We start from the raw sequence: 16,818 nt of genomic DNA, 5'->3' as shown, positions 1-16,818 counted from the left end.
GGATGATTCCCAACATCCAAGGAGGTGTGAATCTGCTCCCCAGACTTCAGTCCACGATCGCACTTCCTTCTACAGACAAGCCGATACTTCCGGCTCACTTTCTCGGCACACGAGGAGACGAGAGCTGCCAGGAAAGGTCAGATGGCAGCGACACCGCTCCAATTACAGAGGTTTCTACCTCCTACCTGGTGTTCATTAGAGCGCAGCAGGTCATCTGATAGCTCGACTGATGGGCTGGTCCTGGAGGGCAGCAAGAGGAAATCTCAGGGTCTTTTAAGGTGAAGCCTCGGACAAGTGGTGGAGCTCCATTACGACTGTTTGAGCCCCACAAACCCTCACAGCAACACACTGTAAAGTGAGAGTTACTGTTGCGTGTTTGAGCGGGAGCTTGGCTTCGCAGTGCTCTGGCCCCAAATACTTCTTCAGTGTTTTATTCTAGTTTTTATGCAGTCAGGACTGAATCAATATCTTACCATCAGGGGAAAGAGCTTTAAAAAGTGCCTCTACATAAGCAGTAAAAACCCTCTCATGTCACTGTTTGGGTTTCCAGACGCTTAACCAGGGAGAAACATGACAGCCTCTCCACTTGTGTGCTTAGTCTGCCCCCTGCTGTCCAGGATCCGGAAGGTCCACCAGAAACAATTGAGGAAAACACACTATTGTTTCACTGTTTTACCATATAGGGTCATGCATTTTGAGTCTTAGCGAACAGTGGCGTGGACAACAAGGTTCTTCGTTTGAAGGAGTTGGTGTTATCAGTTACAGAAAAGTGCCACGGGAGAAGCTTGATCTTTAAAGCTTTGCAACATGCTCCGGTGAGGTGACCTCCACATGAGTTGGAATGACCATCAGAGGAGTTATTGAATGGCTTACTAGATTCTGAACACTTGAGAAGCATGTGATGTGTAGAGCCATAGCTACTGTGCAGAGTCACTCACTGGTCAGTCCAGCCACAGAAGGAGCTTGCATCATTTGAAATGATGTGAGGACCAGGTGTGCATTAAAAATAATAAAATAAAATAAAATAATTGAAGGAGATTGTGGTCTTGGAGGATTGATGAGTTTGAAGCTTGAGTTACTTTAATTCTACTCTATTTGACATTGTAGTGCCTATATATATGTATATATATATATATATACACACACATATATATATACAGTGCCTATCATAAGTATTCACCCCCTTGGATGTGCTTTCATAAATCAATCATGGTCAATAAAATTTGGCTTTTTTAACAAAAAAATTATTGGAAAAAACTCTTTAATGTCAAAGTGAAAACAGATTTCTGCAAAGTAATGTCAATTAAATAAAAATATATAAAGACATTTACCTGGTTCTTTTTTAACCAGTCCTGTGTAGCTTTTGCAGTATGCTTCGGATCATTGTCTTGCTGGAAAATATATCTTCTCCCAAGCCAAAGTTCTCTTGTAGACTGAATAAGATTGTCCAGCAGGATTTCAGTGTATTTTGCAGCATTCATCCTGCCCTCTATCTTTACAAGCCTTCCAGGTCCAGCTGCTGAGAAACATCCCCACTGTTAAGCATGATGCTACCACCACCATGCTTAACAGTGGGGATGGTGTGTTTTTGGTGATGTGCAGTGTTTGGTTTCCGCCAAACATGACGTCTTGTCTGATGGCCAAAAAGATCGATTTTGGTCTCATCAGACCAAAGAATCTTCTTCCACTTGACCATGGAGTTTTCCACGTGCTTTTTGGCAAACTCTAGTCGAGATGTACTCTGACTTTTCTTCAACAGTGGCTTTCTCATTGCCACTCTCCCATAAAGATTTGACCGGTGAAGAACCCGGGCAGCAGTTGCTATATGCACAGTCTCTCTCATCTCAGCGGCTGAAGCTTGTAACTCCTTCAGAGCAGTCGTAGGGGTCTTGGTTGCTTCTCTCCCTAGTCTCCTACTTGCACGGTCACTTAGTTTACGAGGGCGGCCTGATCAAGGCAGATTCACCCAAGTGCCATATTCTTTCCATTTCTTGATAATGGATTTCACTGAACTCCGGGGGATGTTCAATGCCTTGGGAATGTTTTTGTATCCATCCCCTGAATTGTTCTTCTCACTCACCCTTTCCCTGAGTTGATGGGAGTGTTCTTCTGTCTTCATGGTGTAATTGTTGCCAAGAATACTGATCCACCAGTCTGGACCACGCCACAGGCGTTTTATACCTCAATCATTTGAAGCACACCCACACCACTCGAGTGATCTTCATTTTACTAACTGTGAGACTATTGGCAAGAATTCGATGGACCTCTATTGAATTAGACCATTCACTTAAAAAGGGGGTAATTAATTATGCAAACAGTTATATTTCTTTATATATTTTTATTTCATTGACATTACTTTGTAGAAATCTGTTTTCACTTTGACATTAAAGAGTTTTTTCCAATAAATTTTTGTGTTAAAAAATCCAAATTTTATTGACCATGATTGATTTATGAAAGCACTAAAAGGGTAAAAGATCCAAGGGTGTGAATACTTATCATAGGCACTGTATATATATATATATATATATATATATATATATATATATATATATATATATATATATATATATATATATATATATATGCAAACTGAAATTGAATCGGTACATATAATATAGTTCCAGTTTAAGTTTTCCTTCCATCAATGCAGTGTCATTTGGTCTCAGAGATGCGTAGATGAGGTTTCATGATTTTCAGAGCCCACTAGATGGCGCTCTGTGCTCTAAGAGCTTTGGATCTGAACAACCATTTCAATGAAACCTCACATCATTTGTAAACCAATAGATGTGGTGGGCTCTGACTATAAGGACACTGAAGCCTCATCTGCATATCAAAGCTTTAGTCTCCTTCACCATGAATGTTTTGACTATGATATGTCATTGTGTGATGAGGTGCACTGGTAAATGTTGCCTGAGCCATTTGCATTGATAGTAATGGATGACTCAAAGTCTGAGAGTCTTGGGCTAAATGTTAACACTTGAGACTTCAACTTATTTTCTAATTTTGTCTGGTACAAATTAGGGCTGAACGATTAATTGCATTTGCGATTATATCGCAATATGATAAAACGTGATTTTCTAACCGTAAGGCTGCGATTTGACACGTGACTTTCACGTTGGTGGCGCAGTGCAACGGTGAGCTTCAGCCATTGAGCTGTAAATTACGGCTTTAGCCTATCAAGGTAAAATGGGTGCAAAAGTGGCACATACCCGTAACACAAGACTCGTATCCGTAACTGCACATTTGCATCCGTAAACCCCGTGGCACGTGCGTATAAAAAGAAGATTTACATTCATACAAACACGAAAAGTAATTTCGCCTTCATTTTCTAAGTGCACAGATACAAGTGGCTAAACACGAGCTCTTGAAACTGCAATTGTGATGCATTAAGTTTTCCACCTCAACCACCGCCAAAACAGGTGCATAAGTTCCACATACTCGTAGAACACGATCCGTATGCACGTGCACCCTTTTTGCATCTCTTCTCGCACCTGTTACTCCATGCGCGTTCCCGGTAGTCACATGACGTCTATTGTCCAATCGGCTTTTTTTTATTACTAATTATGGGCTGTTTATGTTCAGACAGTGCTTAAAAAGTGCAATCCACGTTTACATGAAGAGTTGGACGTGTTAGAGTGGTAAAGCCACATATTGGTTTGCATTATTGTTGTAATATGCACTTTAGTTTGTATGATTTATCAGTTTAATAAGTCTACAGCTGAAACTGAAGTAGACAAATAAACCATCTTTCATTTTAATTCATGCTTCATTTGCCTTTATCTTAACATAAGAATAGCCTATAAGGAAGAACAATTATATATACTGAATCACATATGGTTTATTATAATACAGATTGATTTATTAGTTGTGTTTGCTGTAAAATACATGAGAAGAGGACCTTGAAAAATAATCGCACATTTAATCGCAATCGCAATATTGAGAGAAAAAAATCGCAATTAGATTATTTCCCAAAATCGTTCAGCCCTAGTACAAATGGCTCAGCCTGCTATCTGGGCACAGGTCGGAGAATGAACATGGCTATTGAGATGCATTGGCTCAGGCAAAGCTCCGCCAGCTTTCACCAATTCATTTTCTTTTGGGTCAGCGCTGTCTGATTTTGTCAAACATTTCAGTGGATGAAGCATCAGTCCAGAGTGGAGTTACAGACAGGCCTTGAAACTGAGTTTGACCTTTCAAATTTCAGTAAATCTGGAACCCAAAGCAAAACACATGAAGTGTCATGAATCGCTTTTATTTTCTGTCACTTCCGTTTTCCTCTCCTTCCTCTTCCCTGATTATTGGAGCTTCCCTATTGGTTATGGCCCACGGCTGGAACTCATCTGCAAATCACCTGCAGACCCTTCTTAGGGACCTTGGTTCCTGCAACGTGTGGCAGATCGAGTCAACTCGTATCTCGGTAAATTGGCTTCTGCGTAACATTCTCCTTGTTCGCTCACTCGCCGTGTTTTCTCTTTGGTTTTCCCCCTGGTGCCTCAGTAAGTTCTTTCTACTGTTTGTCTGTTTCCGATTTCCGCGTCTATTTCCGCTTCCTCTCACTGCAGTTTAACCCTTCGTGAGTACATTTTGACCACCGCTTCTGACCTTTGTGTTTTTATTTCTATTTCCAGATTCTCGTTCATTGATCTCCCGGTTCTGTGAGGTTTTCAGTTTGGGCTCTTCGATCTTTTTGTTTGATTGTTTGGTATCTTTGTTCAAATTAAATATTATTTCTTGCTGCTCCTCTGATCTCCTGTGAGTCTTTCATTAAGGCATTTGGCTCCCGCTCCGCTCGTACCATTACATGAGGTGCTTTCATCGAGCGCTGTTCTCCACCGGAGACACATGTGAGAGAAAGAGAGGAGCGAGGATCACTTCAGCTCGCTCTTTTCAGGTGTTCAGGAGTCGTATAACCTGGTGATGGGCTGATGAGGCTTCATGAAACAGTGTCCTGATTTTCAGTGCCCAGGAGATGGTTGTGTTGGTTTTAAATTGAATTTCATTGAAATTGTAAATGCCAAAATTTTAGAGCAGACAGTGCCATCTAGTGGGCTCTAGAAATATGAACACTGTTTCATGACTCTATGACCTGCCACACCAGGGGCACAACCCCTAACATTCTGTAGTCCTCGAACATTACACCGATTTCAATGAAAACAAGATGTTAGCAAAATGGTACGATTGCTACCTGACAAGCATTTCCAAAAAAAAAAACAGAAATGTTCTACTGTTTTTATTTTTAAGTTGCTAAAACCTTCCGAACAAAGACAGTAAGGACAACAAAACAAACACAGCCCAGACAAAAGCTTGGGCCTCAGGGGGTTAAATAAGGCAGAATGGGTTGGATTTCTGATGATGACTATTGATTTGTCTGCTTCAAATCTCTGTATTGTTACATTATGCTCTTCAGTTACAGCCCATGTTCTAATTCAAGAGTGTTAATGAGTGGACAGAAGGTAACAGCAGATCTTACAGATGTTGCCACGGAAAGGCAGCTGTGGCTAACTAACAGGATTCAGGTAGGAAGGCGCATTATCCTCAAAAAGTGTCTCTCCACTCTGCTCTTTTATTTCTGGGAGCTGAAATGTAGTTAGGTTACAATTGAATTTAGATAAGATCCGTTCTGGTAACCACACTCACTCCTGACTGGAATTACTGGGGAGTGTCACTCTTGAAGAGAGCGCGTGCACACGGGTCAAAAATGGAGGTGGACATCGATGATACTGACCGCAGTGCAACACATGCTGCAAATATTTGTAGAACTGCATGAGGATCGAAACTTGTCAGTCAAATCAATGTGTTCACTTTTAAAAATATGCTAAAATGTAGTTTCACAATTCAAATTCATTGAGACATAATTTACTATTTAATTTAATGTGTATAAATCTATATATTATTTATTTATCAGGATTGGATGCTTTCACTTGCTGTGTATTGGTACCATATCAACATGAGGAGAGCGTTCTTTGTTTTTAATTTATCAATAAATAAATTGATAAAGAAATATAATCTAGTAGAATGTGGTCATTTGTTCACGATTCTGTGTGTTTATGTTAGTGCTTTCCATACATTAGCTGCATGTTTCAAAATGAGATAGAGCTAACATTCTTTATAATGAAAAAGATGACATCATGTGCAGGGCTGCAACCACGATTCAAGATTGTCGGCCATAAAGGTTCATTCCCTAGTCGTGACCTGCCTTTTTTTTTAACACAATTTGCAGTACAAGGAGAAATTTTGCACATTTTGAACAATTAAAATTCAAATCTTTTTCAGAATATTTTACATTATAGTAGTAGGGGTATAGGAAAATATCCTGATACTTGACACAATATTGTATCAATACTTTTGCTCAAATGTCGCAATGCTGTGTGATATTGTCTTGATATTTTAAGTTGGCTACATCTATATTCAATACATTAATACTTGGACATGCTGCTGCAGCTGTGACGTGTTTAATACTCGTGATGTTTCTCTACACTCAAGTTATCTTGTTGATCAATCAATGAACGAATGAATTTGGTATATTACTGAATCAAATGATGGAGCCATACATACATTTAAACAACAAAATATTGTTTATTTTGCATCAGTTTGACAACAGCAGAATGAATCACGATGGTGGCTATATTCAAGTTTTTATATCGCTTTATTTAAACTAAAGCTCTTTTAATGTCTTAAATATTTGTATTAGAATTTCATAAGGATTTCAAGTACATTCAGAGTAGTGGAAACCCTGACCATTATGTAGAGAAAAACAGTCCTGAACAAAAGCATGTGTGCGTGTGTGTGTGTGTCAGGACACAAATCTGCAATCTGACTCTTCGCCACTAGATGTCGACAAATTCCAGATATGGACTCCAAGGCACTGACTGGGTTGTGTTTGGGTTGCATCGTCCTCTATTGACCTCAGGAGGCACATGAGCAGCCTTCAAGAGTGTGACCAGGAAAAGGTGTCTTGCGGTCACCACGGGCGCCAGAGTAAGTATTGCAAGTAAAAACTGGTATTTCACTCATCGGTCACATCCCGGTGAGGTTGCTGGTGACGCTCGTGAACACTGCTGTGTCTTGCATAACAAAAACAGGATTTAGTTTCCCTGTAGACGCACTTAACAATCGCAGGCACAGACAGAAACACTGTTGCCCATCCAAAGGAGCTGCCATGTCCCAGCCCCCACCTCCCCACAAACCCCTCGAGCTGCTTCCAACTCCTCAACCCCCCCATTCCTCTCCGTCTTCTTCCCCACCTTCCTCCTCTGGTGGGCCGTTGCCATGGAAGCTGATTGGAAGGATCTCTGGCTCCAGCAGACTGCCACTGCCTGCTCGCCAGCAGACAACACACCCAGGATGGATCTCTCCACACCGCCACGCAAAGCCTACTTTGGCTCCGCTTACAAAATCTATCTTCACACAAGATAAGATCATGCTCAGGAATGTGTATGGGACCAATGAAGACATTAAAGTCAGACATGATGGCAAGAGATTTATCACATGTTCCTTAAATCTGACTTGACTTAGTAGTAGTGATGGGCTGATGAGGCTTCATGAAACAGTGTCCTGATTTTTCAGTGGCCACTGTGTTTCATGACGCCTCATCACTACTTAGTGGGCATAAACATTAAACACTGTCGTGATGTTTCCTCATTTAAAAATGTCCTCATTATTACAGTAGCTGGACGCTGATCAATGATCATGGACAGCACCTTCTTCCCATCCATCACTGAATGATCCTTCATGAAACTGACCTTTCTATCCACCATGAAACACTAATATCGCGTGAAGAATTGAACCGTAAACTAGCAAACAAATCTCCGAACTCAGAAATATTTTCTCTGTTATCCAGAACAAATTCTAAGGCTCTTGCTATATTGTCTCTTTGTCACTTTCCTGTTTCTTTCTTTTTCTTTCCTTAGTCATTTCCTCTTTCACATTTTTGAATTTGGATTTGTGCAACAAACAGTACGCATCTGTATTTATGTATGTTGACATTGGTGTAAAAATTTTGTTGCACATTAACTGCATGTGAATCATAGTGAATGGCTATTAAAAAAGGTTCAATTCATAACATTGCTGTAGCAATATGTTAATAACTGACGTTAAAAGAAATGTTTTATGATCGGCTTTCCAAGGCCATGACATGTGCTAGTGCTTCGACTATAACGCCACAAAACTGAACATTCAGACGATCAAAAACAGAAAATAACTTCATTTTGCTTTTGATCGATTAGCTGACCAAAGTGGAAGTTGTCAAGCTTTAAGTCTCACAGAATAAAAGCCCCAGTTTATGACAAAAACAGAGCCTTAGGGCGCAGGAAGAAAAATAAAATGGCAGAATTTATACTATAATCTGTGAGAATTCTGCCTTTTATCTGACTCTAAAGTGATAATTCTGATATTAAAGTCAGAATTGTCTTCTGTAGAAAATTGTTTTAAAAAGTTTGAAACATAATGTGAACTATAGACTGAAATATTGTTCATATTTACCCAGCATTTTTGAACTATTAGGCTACTATAAATGTCAAATTGCATTGAATTAAATCATTTTTACTTATAACTAATATATCACACCTTCCTCTTTACGATTTTAATTTCATTTTTGTTGCCCCAGTCTTCTAACCAGATAGACATTTACAAAATGTATTTTTGTGTTCATTTATATCAAAACTCTCTCATTATTTTATATTTGAATAGAACCTTGACTAATTCAAAACTGAGGGAAACTTTATCGATCATCCAAAACAAAGTGGAGTTGCACCAATGCTTATTGTATCGTTGTGGAAATGAGGACCAGTTCTGTCCCCCCCACACACACACTCTCGCCCCCTCCCCTCTTTGTGATCCCTCGCCTCACCTCAGTCAAGCTCCAGTGCTCCAGTCGGCAGCAGCTCCCAGCTAACAAGTCTTTGTGAGGAGAGGGAGCAAGAGAAGGGGAGGGGGTGCAGCAGCAGAGAGTGAGCTGCCAGTATGAGCTCAGGTTGAGGGCGCAGAGAGGGAATTCATCAGATAGTGACAGAAGCAGAGGCACTCAGTGCTGCACAATAGTGCCAGAGGCTGCTGGAGAGACGGAGCAGCATCATGGCAGCGCTCACTGCATCATCACCAGCACACATGGGCATGTGAAGCTCCTGCTCCTGCTCCTGCTGCTGCTGCTGCTGCTGAACACTGGCTGATGCAGAGGAGAGTGTCGAGGACTTCCAGGATCCAACAAGCTCCATAGAACAGGTCAGTGAAGAAGACGATGACGACGATGTGAGTGAGTCAGTCAGTGAATGTGTACATCGATGGGAGTGGGAGACACGTGAGCGGGCTTGAATGTGCATGTGTGTAGGTGTGTGTGGGGGGGTTTCATTCAATGGCACCGGCAAGAGGAGCTTGGCTGAAATATTTTGGGATGCATGGATGGAGGGGGGGGGGTCCTGCCAGGACCGAGACAAGTGATTCACCATCTGTGTCATCGCACTCACACAGACATGTCATATCAGTTCTTTAATGTCTCTCATTTGGAGTGAAACTGTAGACGATGTGGAGGATTGAAATAAAACCAGCCACCTCACTAAAAAAAAAAACTTGTTAAGGCACTGAGAAATGATGGAAGACGGGAGAATATTTTCATATCTACAAACCGGCAACAGACAAAGCCGGTTGGCCCGGTGTCCGTCTGTGCTGCGTGTGATGTAATGCTAAACCAGTCCGGCTCATAGCCAGACAAACATTTATTTTCAACAGGATATAGCTGAGCACGTATGTGGCAGATGGAGTCATGTGACACCAAGACTGTAAACACTTTGTGCACACTTGTGCATGAATGACACGCATAACAGAGCATTGAAACGCATATAAATAAAAGTGTTTTTCATTATTCACTCACTAATATTTGGTCTTTAGCCCATGAGTAGGGAGTCAAACTGTGTTTCAGTTGACAGAACAAGACTTTATTTTGAATCATCTCCTCATGTACACAAATCCCTTTTGTTTTCAATCTTCCACAACACTGGCTCATTCAAGACTTGAAGGTGCTTCACTTGACCTGAGCTGTCTTGGGACTGTTCGTCTCATCGTGCTAGATGATTTATGTGCATTTACGTTCTTCAACGAACCGGTATCAACCGTCCATCCTTTCACCCTGGCAGGTGAGAGAAGTGGGAGGAGCCACACGATGAGTGGAATCCTCAAGCGAAAGCTGGACGAGGGCCCCGCTCCGTATCTGTCCCTGCAGGGGTCCGAAGATGAGGAGGTGTCCTGCAGTGACAGCGGCAACAGCAGCGACAGTCTGAACCATCAACTGCCCCCCAGGCTGCTGGACCGTAAGACCAGAACTCCTCGCTGTCAAGAAGGGACCCTCTAGTCTGTTGGGGTTTAACCAATGCATATTTTGTGGCAAGGGAGTGGGAGGTGGTCACCTCAGCACATCTAAACTCATGTAATCTGACAGCGGGCCCTTGAACCAGTATTCTACAGGAAAGAGTAGTGAAGGGCTGATGAGGTTTCATGAAACAGTGTCCTGATTTTCAGAGGCCACCAGGTGGTGCTGTCTGCTGTATAATGTTTGGACTTGACTCAATGAAACCTCACATGATTTCTAATCCAAGAGCGCCATCTAGTGGCCTCTGAAAGTTAGGACACTGTTTCATGAACTCTGCAACACTGTTTCATGATGCCTCATCGACCCATCACTAGGAACCATGTACCTGCATGCAACTTGATGTGTGGGTAATTGAACCAACAACCGTGTAACTACAAACAGGGCTAATCAGAAACATCTCTATTTGTGAATTGGGCCTATTTGTTTAGTTTTGTCACATGCAACTAAATGCCACAGTAGATGTAAATCAGACATGAGATGAGACATGAGTAAATTTGCAAACAATTCAAAATACAACAAAGTACAACAAGAACAGACTAAACTAAATTAGCAATAGTCAAATGACACAACTGTGAAGAGTGAAATAACAGGGGAAAAACAGTCAATAATAATCATAATGAAGTTCTCTTTAGTAGTAATAGGCTGAGGAGGCTTCATGAAACAGTATCTTGATTTTCAGAGGCCACCAGATGGTGCACTTGGTTTAAAAACAGGCTCTTATTGAAACGGTAGTTCAAACCCAGAGATGTCAGAGCAGAGAGCGCCATCTGGTGGGCTCTGAAAACAAGGACACTGTTTCATGAAGCCTCATCAGCCCGTCACTATTTACAGGTGCCAGTTTCAGGCAATTCAGATGAACATTATTTGAGTGACAAGGAGAAGACATCAGATCAATGTCGACTGATCTTCAAGGCTGCAGTTTCAGATATGCAAAACTGGTAACAAACCATCCCTAACTTTAACCATCAGTCCAGATCTCTGCAGAACGTTTGTGATTTGTTATCCAAAAGCAGTCCTTGTCCGTCATGTTGCATCAAGTGCAAATGTTTATTGTAATCCTGCGTCTGTTTCCCTCTTCTCTAGCTTCCTCTCTGCAGCAGCAGGCGAAGCGACTGAGAGGCCGAAATGTGCACTTTGAGAGCGTGACCGTGTACTACTTCAACCGGCGTCAGGGCTTCACCAGCGTGCCCACGCAGGGTGGCAGCACATTGGGCATGTCGCCACGGCACACCGGCGTCAAGCACTTTACCCTCCGAGAGTTTGCCTTGGAGCAGAAGAGGAGCCACCAAAACATGCTGAGGGACCATCTGAAGGAGGAGAAGCTCAACGCCATCAAACTGAGAGTCAGTGGGAGCATTGGAGTCATTCAAACACGTAGCTTTTGTATTGACAAGTTCAAATCTGCTGCTGTCGTCTCCAGCTGACGAAGAACGGCACCGTGTCTTCGGTGGAGGCCGATACTCTGACGCTGGACGACATTTCCGAGGACGACCTGGATGTAGACAACACTGAGGTGGACGACTATTTCTTCCTCCAGCCTCTGACCACTAGGAGGCGGCGGGCTCTTCTGAGAGCGTCTGGGGTGCGACGCATCGATGTGGACGAGAAGCACGAGCTGCGCAGTCTGCGCATGTCCAGAGAGGAGTGTGGGTGTCGCTGCCGCGGGATCTGTGACCCTGAGACGTGTGCTTGCAGCCTGGCCGGCATTAAGTGCCAGGTAAATGGAACTGTGGTGAGGCTCATCTATCATATTGTAGTGCCCTTATTTCACTCCAAACACCAGCATAGCTGCCTTCTAAGTTGGGCCTAAACAAGACCTTGTTGACATATAGACAAAAATACAAACCAAACTCTCCACTCATGTGACACACACCGTAGGTTCAACCAAATGAAATTTTATTTATATAAATATATTTTTTTTTAATTTAGATTACAATAGACTGCCTTTATTTATTTGGTACTTTAAAATTACAATTGAAAAGTCAGTGCAGTGTTGTGACATTTATTTTGAAGATTAGTGATGGGTTGATGAGGCTTCACGAAGCAGTGTCCCTCTTTCTAGAGCCCACTAGGTGGCACTCTCTGCTCTAAAATCCTTGGATTTGAACAACCATTTCAATAAAATCTCACTTTTAAACCATCAACATCATCTGCTGGGCTCTGAAAATAAGGGCACTGTTTCATGAAGCCTCATCAGCCCATCTCTAGTGAAGATGGCTGATGAAAGATTTTATCTTTCAATATCCTTCCCTCAGCGTTTTGCATGAGTTCTCAAATTTGTTGATGTTTTGTTTCTGTTTTCTATTTTGAAGTTGATTATATTTTATATGATACTTTCACCTTTTTATTAAAAATAAAATAAAAATAAAAGTAAAAATTGGTTGGATTAAATCAATAATAAAATTAAATGATTTTTTTTTTTTTTCATTTCTATTGATGTATATTTTGTTGGTGGGGGGACTCGAAAACTGATCGACCCATCACTAGGAACCATGTCATGTCATGAAGTCATGAAGCCTCATCAGCCCAACACTAGTCATAGGTCCAGTGTCTGGAGTACGGTCCATGGACGTTGAGGAAAAAGAAAAAAAAAAAACAAATGTAGCATTTAGAGGTTTATGTGTTTGTCAGTCACTGGTGACATTGCAATGAAATCATTTTGCAAACTAACAAAACCTGAGTTTCAAATTTCTCCTTATATTCTAAAGAAAACATGACACTTTGAAGGAGTGTCAAAGTAGCACATGTTGGTGACAGAGGCAGACACCTCCATTCTGGCAAAATTTTGAATTGATTTAGTTGAACATCTAGACAGAGATATATTGAGTTTTGTCTCAAAATTGCGCAGATTATTTTCATGAACACACAGTGCATTTCAAAAGAAGTCTGGATTATTTCTTCTTTGACTACTAAATGACTCCATATCCAACTTTATTAGAGTGAGGTCACATCAACTTTGTTAAAAGCCTCTTTATACATCCAAACGTGTGAGACTAGTGAGTTCTATTTTGTTTCCTATTTTTTTTTAAATCACTTTTGTTTCAATATTGTCACTCTATTAAACCCTACTTTCCATTAAGTGCTGTGTAGATGAGGAATCATGAAACAATATTGCAGGGTTGATGAAACAGTGTCCTAATCTTCAGAGGCCACTAGATGGTGCTCTTGGTTTAGAAATGATGTGAGGCTTCATTCAATGAGTTTCCTTGTTTTGACCAAAAATAAGTCAATGAAGGGGGATTTGATGTTGCTATTAGAATAGTTCAAGCTTATGACACACTGGTGAGGTTTCATGAAACTGTCTTGTTCTTTGCTGCCCACTAGATGTCAGTGTTAGCTCACATCTTTTTTTTTTTTTTTTTAAATCTGAAACCGAGGACAGTGTTTCATGAAGCCTCCTCAACACATCACATCTGGTTCAGGCGTAAGCTGCGCAAGTGAAAAATAGTTTGTGGAATCAGTGATTTATTTACTTATGTCATGTTATGTCATGTGGCTGGAAAACAAATCCTCTGTGAAAGTTTGCAGCAACCATCGCTGTGCTAACGGACAGCACATGGATTTCTCTTCCTCAGCTCCTGCCTTTCCCCACTGGTGTCTTGTGTGTTGTGTGCAGGTGGACCGCATGTCCTTCCCGTGTGGCTGCACCCAGGAGGGCTGCAGCAACACCACCGGGCGCCTGGAGTTCAACCCCGTCCGAGTCCGCACCCACTTCCTGCACACCATCATGAAGCTGGAGCTGGAGAGGAGCCGCGAGGAGCAGCAGCGGCAGCCGGAGCCTCAGCTTGTAACCAATGGCAACAGTTACCATGGCAACCCCTCCCTGGTCCAGCAGCAGCAGCAGCAGCCGCCGCCGAACCTGCAGTTTCCACTGATGAGCAACTCGGCACACATTCCCATCATGCACCTTCAGAACACGGGTGACTCTGAAATACATCTGGACCAAGACGAGGAGGAGGAGGAGGAAGAAGACGACGACGAGGAAGAGGAGGAAGATGAGGAAGACGAGGAGGAGGATGACGAGGCTTATGAGGAGGATGAAGATGGCAGCAGCGTGTGCAGCGGCCTTTCAGACTGTAGCACTCACAGTTTAGACACTATTGAGGACAGAGATGAGGACGAGGATGAGGAGTGGGACTGCTGCGATAACAGAACCAACCCAGCCTTCCCTCTTCCTCTTCCCTCCGTGATGGGCTTTTCCTACTCAAATGGCCCGTCCTCAATGCAGCGCTACCCAACAGACCAAGCGGCAGCGTTCAGCGGTGAGAGCCTCGCCCCAGCCCGCTCTGACACGAGCCCCGAGTCTCACTGCCCGAGTCAGCTTCAGACTGACCCCCAAACTTGCTCACACTTGGACACTAGCGACAGCAACGGCGCCCCTGCTGTTGAACCTGACAAACAGCAAGAGCTGAAGAAGCCAGAGCACAGCCCCAAGCGCCTGGAGCACCAACACGCACAAGCTTCCCTGAAGCAGCCGAGCGAAGAGGCTTGAAGTTGAAGACCAGCGAAACCAACATTGGCTGGAACATGGCCGGCGATCATCCGGATAAGTGCACTTCCAAAGAAAGACTGTGTGGATTTGAGCAGACTCACTAAACCTGAGTGGATAAGTGTAACTCCCAGAGAATTCCGGCATGCTTTTCTGCATCCATGACGAATCCCAGTGATTTTGAGATGCTGCTGTTATTTCCATTGTGCTGCTGCTAACTGTTGTGAACGCCTGCGTGTTTAGCATGTCTCCAAGAATTCCAATGATGTCAAATGGTGAAGTTCAATGCAACATTTATGGGTTTCTGTCCGGATACATTTGTATTTTGGAATGTTTTTCCTTTCGTTTCTGTGGAGTCACAATCAACATAGTGCCGCACTTTGAGCCATAGAAGAGTTTCAGGACTGTTTCATGAACCTCATCGTAGTTTGTATCAGTTTCATTTGTGCTTCTGCCCTTATGTTCTTGTTTGTTTTAAATGATGGTTGAAGTTTTCTCGGTGGCGTGTGACTGAAGTTTTTTTTTTTTTTTTTAACTTCGAGATTTACTAACTAAAATGACAATGCAATCTCAACGAGTTGTTTCTTTCTTTCAGGGTAGTTTGTAGCGCGTCAGAGCAGCATGGATTCCAACCCCAAGTTGCAGGTTTGAACCTAAAAAATAAAGTGAGTACTAGCCACGATCTGTTTACTTCTGTGATCAGCTACAATAGTACTGTTTTTTTTTATTTATTTATTTATATTTTTCATATTTTATTGATCATTCATCATCGACATTTATAATAATTTAGCATTTATCTGAGTCAGTGTCATTCATGGTGAAGGCATGTCTACAGTCGCACTGCCAGTTTGAAGTGATTTTTGTTTCCTGGCCAAAATTTTTGTGATTAAAAGCCATTTTATCCCCTGCTTATTGGTTTGTTTAGTCACTTTTTTGCTTTTTAAAGTAAGTTTTGGCTTCAAGATTTGCATTCCAGTAAATATATTATATTTCAGTAATAGAAAAATGCTGGTACTGTATTAAGTATTAGAATTTAACTCTTAACGTTTTTCCTTTAAGAATTCAATTCAAAGTCGATTTACATTCAAAATTAAACTACAGTGGTACTTCGGTTTTTGAATGTCCCGGAGCTGGGACAGGGATGAGGCGAGTCTGGGACAGAGCGTGACTTGGTTTATGACTTTGTCACAGCCAAACTGCAGAGAAGCGCACATTCAGAGCTGGACACGCACCGGGCACCTCTTCACTTCTGGAGAGACGTCACTCACTCGGCAACCCCTCCCACATGCAGCGGCCACACACATAGAGGAACAGCGCACCTGCAGCAGACACTCTACATTCACTCCTACAAAAGACTATTTTAAGGCTTGGAACGCATTATTTCTTTTTCCATTCATTATTCATTATTAAACAACAATCAAATTGATAATCATCAAAAATGAAAATAACAATAATAATAATAATAATAATAATAAGAAGAAGAAGAAGAAGAAGAAGAAGAAGAACAAGATGCATTTTTATTGTTTAATTATTATTTTTATTTTGGTCAGAGAAGCCAAATGACGCTTATATTCGGATGACGTAGACAGCGGTCGTTCAGGTTTCTCTGTGTTTCCAGCTTTGATCCAGCAGATGGCGGCAGACACATCTCAGCTAATTCCATTGCTCTGACGCTTGACAGTCGTCGCTTTACTTCTTTTTCAATCGATCATCGTTCACTTAATGGCGTGAGTCTTTTGACCTTGTGACACTGTAACCCGTACAGAAGGACACGGTTGTGATTTTAGAGACCACAGTGAGCAGTCGAGGCGTGGGGTTAGTTCACGGTTCGATGTGTTCGGTGTGGACCTGCAGCGGCTGAGCACCAGCTCCAGACCTCAGGTGTATTTCACCAGCAGCCGAAGGTCTCATTACTTGACCTCTGCTCTCTTATATAAGCAGAGGTGTGTGCGTCCACTGTGGCATCCTT

The 16,818-nt window shown here is 42.1% G+C and overlaps 1 protein-coding gene across 2 annotated transcripts; it reads left to right on the top strand.

The window, feature by feature from the left end:
- The first annotated feature begins 8,899 nt into the window (after positions 1-8,899).
- LOC128747013 (cysteine/serine-rich nuclear protein 3-like) lies at positions 8,900-15,735 on the top strand. 2 transcript variants are annotated; one of them, XM_053844530.1, is made up of 5 exons: positions 8,900-9,219; positions 10,128-10,301; positions 11,444-11,703; positions 11,781-12,077; positions 13,977-15,735. In XM_053844530.1, the coding sequence occupies exons 2-5, from the start codon at positions 10,154-10,156 to the stop codon at positions 14,850-14,852; spliced, it is 1,581 nt and encodes a 526-aa protein (XP_053700505.1). In that variant the 5' UTR covers positions 8,900-9,219; positions 10,128-10,153; the 3' UTR covers positions 14,853-15,735. The 2 variants fall into 2 exon arrangements, with proteins under 2 accessions (XP_053700505.1, XP_053700495.1); XM_053844520.1 differs by having other exon boundaries at positions 11,781-12,092.
- The last annotated feature ends 1,083 nt before the right edge of the window (positions 15,736-16,818 follow it).

Source organism: Synchiropus splendidus, chromosome 1, assembly GCF_027744825.2.
Source record: "Synchiropus splendidus isolate RoL2022-P1 chromosome 1, RoL_Sspl_1.0, whole genome shotgun sequence".
NCBI lineage: Eukaryota > Metazoa > Chordata > Actinopteri > Syngnathiformes > Callionymidae > Synchiropus > Synchiropus splendidus.
Note: the sequence above shows the minus strand (reverse complement) of the source record. Positions and strands in the feature narration are given on the sequence as shown.

What these genes read in the sequence shown, in the direction of transcription:
- LOC128747013 (XM_053844520.1), top strand. Translation starts at nt 10,154, where the DNA reads ATGAGTGGAATCCTCAAGCGAAAGCTGGACGAGGGCCCCGCTCCGTAT. An exon ending in GCCCCCCAGGCTGCTGGACC is followed by an intron (nt 10,302 to 11,443) that starts GTAAGACCAGAA and finishes CCTCTTCTCTAG; the next exon opens with CTTCCTCTCTGCAGCAGCAG. An exon ending in GCCAGGTAAATGGAACTGTG is followed by an intron (nt 12,093 to 13,976) that starts GTGAGGCTCATC and finishes TGTTGTGTGCAG; the next exon opens with GTGGACCGCATGTCCTTCCC.